General features: G+C 36.0%; 1 protein-coding gene across 2 annotated transcripts in view; it reads right to left on the reverse strand.

Annotated features, from left to right (window-relative positions):
• LOC100179270 (polypeptide N-acetylgalactosaminyltransferase 2) overlaps positions 1–6,182 on the reverse strand; it is a 19,561-nt gene extending 13,379 nt beyond the window's left edge. Inside the window, exons 1-5 of one of the 2 annotated variants that reach the window (XM_009862766.3) lie at positions 5,909–6,182; positions 3,334–3,734; positions 2,196–2,365; positions 1,691–1,756; positions 1,151–1,360 (exon numbers count right to left, since the gene is read on the reverse strand). In XM_009862766.3, the coding sequence (XP_009861068.1) occupies positions 1,151–1,360; positions 1,691–1,756; positions 2,196–2,365; positions 3,334–3,734; positions 5,909–6,025 (964 nt within the window). In that variant the 5' untranslated portion in view covers positions 6,026–6,182. The remainder of the gene's footprint in view (positions 1–1,150; positions 1,361–1,690; positions 1,757–2,195; positions 2,366–3,333; positions 3,735–5,908) is intronic. The other variant, XM_018815148.2, reaches the window with a different exon arrangement.
• Between the last annotated feature and the right edge of the window lie 425 nt (positions 6,183–6,607).

Raw genomic sequence — 6,607 nt, forward strand, 5'->3', positions numbered from 1 at the left:
ATTTTTTTTTCTAACATTTTACTATATTTTCAAGTCGCCAATTTTACATTTTAGTCTATTTATGTGATCAGGTGCAGGATTTTGTGATTGAATGAAGTCATTTTGTCTGTTTAGCCATTCATGTGCACTACCAACCCATATCCAGTCATGTGTGTTAGCCGTAAAAGTCAGCGCAAAAGTACAAAGATCCTATTATGACATCACAAACAGTATGCTAAGTGATGTTTACTTTAATTTTTAAACAAAGGAAATCTTTGTTTCTTTGAGTTGTCATAAGTGGAGATAAGCGCCACTATTCATCATGGTAAATGGGTTGAAGATCATAGAAAATGTGAGAGGCTTTAGAAAGACAAATGACTGTTAAACCCCCGGGCTATAAGTGTCTACATTTAGAAGTGTTTGTGTGAAATATGACCCAGTGTGCATGAAAAAGTATCCAACATCAAACATTCCATTTACAATGAAAGTAATTATTGTGCAGCATAAACATTATTGATTGTGAAGTTATGGATTATTTACAGATGTAGACACAAGTGAACACTAAATAGCCTGCAGCTATTACTTGTTTACCGGCCGAGTTGATTTGGATCAGCCAGTTTTATGTATTTGTATGATAAATATACATAACCAACATTACAAACATACACACATGTTTATACATGGTCATTAAGTCTATTACACATGTAATTAACCCGCTCTAAAGCTCATGAGAGGCCTGTTATTAATTCTGTGGTTATGGTCCTGGTCTACTGCTCATAATTGGACGATTTATCTTAAACTATTAGGACAAAATGCTATAAATATGTAACAAACAAAAATCATCTATATTTAGTTAAAAGATATTTGAAAAGCCATTTTAAGCAAAATAAATATCCTACAAAAATACAATTCGTTGGACTAGATTTTTGTTTGTTACATTTCCCACCACTTGATGCTGACTGTTATCATTAATGAGAATAGTACAACTTTATGAGAGCTAGATTAGGACCAGATTCACAAAATTAATAACATTTTATAACCTTAGACCCTATAACACTTGACCCCATTTTGGTGCAAAAATCGCCCATGAGGACTAGATCAGGATCAGATTCACGAAAACAACATTTCATAACACTTGACTATAAGAGACATGATATTAATACACAAGTACCTCCTCGTAGATCGGCGCTTGCTCCAATATATTCAAAGTTATCCATGTTAATCACATCGATAATCGGGCAAACGACCGCCGTCCTATCATCAGCTATACGCTGTAGTAAAGGTTCTAACCAATTCTTGTTACATTCGACGTGGGAATCAAGGAAAGTTAATACAGGGGCGGCTGCAGCGTCAGCACCGCGGATCCGTGACCGCATTAAACCTGAGGGATTCAACAAGGTTATTAACGTCTAGTTTGGCTTATATTGCTAGGTTTAGGTTATACAGTAGTATATACAGACTTTAATTCATTTTTATGGAATCAAAAATTTAGCACTACAGAGCTAAATAATAGAGAAAAAAATTCAACAAGATTTTTAAATTGTGCTTCTTGTTTAATAAACTGAATGAATGAATGTAACTTATTTATTCTCACATAGCAGGCAATAACAGTCCATATAACACGGGTTTCATACACCTCATGCCCACTTACGAGTTACCACTTACGTAACTTATAGTGACCCCAACCACCAAAGACATAATTACTTCTCACCTTCTCGTTGGTTGTTTCGTAAAACTCTAACTTTTTCAATTTGTGCCAGAAGTTGGCCATCCTCAGCTGGAATATTGGTATAAGTATATAATCTACATTGAAATAAACCCCATCCTATCAATTTTAGTACAGAACCCTATTCTATTCTACTAACATGACATTGGATAAGAATTCAACATGAAATTTTAAACCAGCAGAACATTGAGTGCAAACTGTAAACAAAATCCAGGTTTCCTGATGAGCCTTGTCATAGAACCTTACCCATATAAAACATAAAGAAGCAAAATAACTCAGGACTACTAATGTTTAAAACTGAGGTGCTAAATCATATGATGTTACCCTGTTTCAAAATATCCCCCTTTTATTCCCACAGACCTTTAGCCAGGCTGCATGCACATTACAGAATGTTTAGGTATTCTAGGATATCCTGGAATACCTTTTTTCAAATCTAGAATTTCGAATCTGAGACCTCACCCATACCAAACAAAAACCAACAAATACTCACCATTATCGCTGAAGTCGTCCACCAATATAATCTCCCTCACCAAACTAGGTGGGCTCCTGTTTAATACGGACACCACTGTTCGTAGTAAAGTGGATCTTGCCTCGTTATGAAAAGTCACGATAACGCTGGTTGCTGGGAGCTTGGAGAGGTCCCAGGAATTGCTGGAACATCTGATAAATAAGGGTGTTAATGGGGGTGTGGGGTGTTAATGTATGGTAGGGTGGGGGCAGATAGGACACCTTTTTTCAATTTTCCCGCCCCATTTAGTCAAAAACGAAGAACATTTATAGAATTATAAAACCGTACCCTCACGACTTCCACAGACCGTTGTTAATTGTTTAAACACGATCAGGATATTTGTATATTATGTGCTAAAGGTGACCCGTCTTCCCCACCCTGTATGTGTTATACCATGGGTGTATTTTACTGTTCAGTGTTTTTAACATGAATGGTGTATTCGTATTCATCATACATCATGTGGTCCCTGTCAAGATATAGCCCATCCTATCCTAGTATTAAGATGATATCCTGGTATTATTGTTGTAAATACAAAACTACTATATTTAATATAACAACTATACAACTACCCTGGAGGCCTGGAGACAATTGCCCCTAATAGCTTAAACAGAATGCACAACCTCTATTATATAGATTGCCCACCATGCCACACGACTACCCTGAGGTTACAATTATGCTTAAGTGGAAAATTTGGTTTGAGAAGTAAATATTAAATATGGGGTTTTGAATTGTGGTATTTTAGAAAGTGATATACTCAACGGACCGCACCTATGATATATAATGTACACATATGTACTGAATTATAGGATACGGTACGCAGTGCACACATTATAACGCATATGTACTTAAGCTTTATAAATGCAGGGGGGCAGGGATAGTTAGACATATAATATGAAACAAATATTACTTTATTGGTTGTAACTTAACCGAATAATGTAGTGCATAAAAAAAAACTGGGTAGTGTTTTTGTAGTACTTTCTTTTGTAAGGTATTTAATTATTTTTTCAAATTCTGGCCCTAAAAATAAAGAGCTATTTTACAAAAACAGTTAGTCAGTTAGTATTCTAAACGCAATTACTTTATAATATGGTTAAACACAGAATTAAGACAAACCACTTACAATCCATTCCTAGTATCCGGAACCGGTCGATCACATTTCAATTTATCCGACGCTTGTTGGTTGAACTTGTTTCTTTTATATTTATCCTCGCCGTGATGGATCGCGGTCGCGCTTATATAACTTGATTCATCAAAATCTCTCCAGGGAATCCCATGGTTCCTATGCTGCTGCTGTAACGACTGTGACCTGAATCTTAGTTTATCGTCGTCCCTCTCAGTAGGATGGTGACTGTTCCATAGCTTCCCCAGCACGTCTTTCTTCTTATAATTATCCTCTCTGTTATTAGGGTCCCCTATATCGCCGTAACCATCTTTATCGAATCTAGTTTCTTCAATGACTTCTAAGGAATCTTTTACATTGCTCAACTTTGGGTTGAATTTTCCTTCTTCACTGGTGTAGCCCTAAATAAACTTAGTTATTAAACAAAGCGAATGACTTACTGTTGGAGCTCAGGAAAAGCTTAAGTAACATGTTTTTTACATGTCCACATGTTTTTGAACATTTGTTTTGCATTACAATTCTAAATTTAAAGCAACTTTTACCCTGCCAATAGCAAAGATCATAGACACTGGCGTAAAGTTACGGGGTTGCAGGTTTGCCTGACAACCCTTTGATTTTCTCAATACTAATAATGCGTAAGGAATTACGTTCGACCAAACGAAGACGCCATTATTACTAACAAACTTCGTTTACGTTCGATAAAATATGTCAATACCGATGCGTCATTCACGACACAAATGCATTCAACTGGTATTTAAACTCCTGTTTGCTAAATAATTCACGTGTGAATCGCTATTGTGACGTTATTAATCAACGTGTGAATCGCTATTATGTCGTAATCAACTGCCAGGTTCAAACAACCGCTATTATGATGCAATGAATCCACGTGTGAATCCCTACTATTTCGTAATAAATATGCTGCTTGCCTGAGGAAAACATTGCATATAAATATAAAGCAGTGTTGGAAACGATTTAGGCAGTTTATTTGATATTTCGTTCTGGAAACCTACTATTTCCGACGGACGGGTCTTCGTTTGTAAGATAACCACACACTCGTGCGGGCTTGACGAAAGGCGCATGCGACATAACTACTGTGACGTCACTCGCCAGGCAATCAGATTCGACCGTTTCTCATTACACGGACTCGCCGAACGCGAGTAATTTTAATTTGTCTCATCCCTACGTAATTCTGAATACGTTTACGTTTGTATGAGCCTTTACAAAGCACATATTTAAAGGGTTTCCACCCGAAAACAAAGGTTGCAAACCGTTTTTTTTTTTTCTTCCTTTTTTACTTCCTTTTTTTCTGGTTTTTGCAACCCTAACGTTTAGTAAAACTTTACGCCTATGATCATAGATATCAGCAAGTAAGGACAAGGCCGCCATCTTGTTTCCCACATGTTTCCCGCTCAAACATCGTTGAACTTCACAAGCGTAAACCGACATATTTGCTCATTTTTGAGCATTGTTTGGGTTATTTATGTTACACAATTATATATATATATAAATTTAACGTATTTGGCACCGGCATTGCATAAGTTTTAAATACTGTATTTACGTTTAAAATGCGAATGCTTGAGTTTTGGTTGGCTTGTAAAATATTCAATTATTTTCAATTTTGATGAATCATGAATGTTTCCCGTATCCTATAATACAACTATTGAAACAAAAAGTGTCACTACAACCAAGCGCTTGTGTATGCTTGGAAAAAGTTGGTTATTAACTATTGGTACAGGTGTAACCTGCTGTTAGGTGTCTATACAAACAAGCAGAGCCAAAGTATATCGCATTCACCACATTAATCAATGAGGTTCCCTATGTTTGACAACTATGAGTGTAACTGTATTTTAACAATGTCACCCCAGATTTTACCCTGCTGTTAGGTGTCTATACAAACAAGCAGAGCCAAAGTATATTGCATTCACCACATTAATCAATGAGATTTCCCATGTTTGACAACTATGAGTGTAACTGTATTTTAATAATGTCACCCCAGATTTTACCCTGCTGTTAGGTGTCTATGCAAACAAGCGGAGCCAAAATACGCTTTAATTCTCATATTCTCATATTGGTAAACGCCACAAAAGCAAAGTGGTCACCTTCCAGGGGATTAATAATTCATAGCTATTTTATAGGATTTATGAGAACGATATTTCAATCACCTATATTATGTCATTTATGTGTGTATGTGCGTGGGATTTTATGCCAACAAAAATAAGTAAAATAGAATTCATTCTGCTATAGATGTATTTTAACAAAATCCAGGGTGACATTGTTAAAATAAAAATACTTGTCAAATAAAATCAATATCAGTAGTTTGACCATAATGTCATATTTTGGCACCAGTGGAGAATCCTCTGGTGCGTTATAGATTAGGCGGAGGTTAGGGGTTGATGGTTAGGGCTAGGGGTTAATAGTTAGGGGTTAGTGGTTAGTGGTAAGGGAGCAGGGGCTAGTTAGGTGGCCAGTGGTTATAGGAGTTATGGGTTAGTACAGTTACGTTTAGTAGGCTAGATAATGTGGGATACAATTCTTCACTAGTAGCCATATACTAGTGTATCATATGATAACTTACCGAATCTTTAGCTTTTGATGAAAATTGATCTTGTCTTCCAAACGTGGTAAAGTAATATAAGACGCCCGACGACCATATTATAAACACGACGAATAAATAACGTGATTTTCTCCTCATGTTTAAAGTTTCTTTCTCTTCAGTTGTTTAAATCCCCTGTCCGGTAACTACTGTCCACACAAAGCAAAACCACTTCGTTTCTTTTATTAATGCAGCATTTTTGACCCCCCTTTAAGTTTTAGCAAAATCGGTAAATCGATCTACTGCTAAAATTAATACGCACATTTAAAATGCGTTGGTATTAGTTTTAATAATATACAGTAAGTTAGAATAAAATAGCCATGTTTTTAAATTTACATAACTATCTTCACGATTGTAATCGAGCGTTCAAATTTGAATAACATGCCCTTTAAAGTTAAAGTCGACATATTTACATAAACCACTTTAATAGACGGTTTACTATGAATACACAAACGATGTCTATATTTAAACAGTTTAATTTGCATTACATTAGCTCAATATCCATTTGGCTTAAACGTTCTGTGACCTATTAACTATTATATATATCTGGTTCAGCAAATACAGTTGTAGCAATACTACGTTTTATGGCATGCACAAATACAAACAGCAAGCACACTTTCAACAAGCAGCGTCTTGCGCGAATGACGCGAGAGAGTGCTACGTCAATGCACGCATTTCAAT

This window comes from Ciona intestinalis, unplaced genomic scaffold (assembly GCF_000224145.3).
Source record: "Ciona intestinalis unplaced genomic scaffold, KH HT000035.2, whole genome shotgun sequence".
Lineage (NCBI taxonomy): Eukaryota > Metazoa > Chordata > Ascidiacea > Phlebobranchia > Cionidae > Ciona > Ciona intestinalis.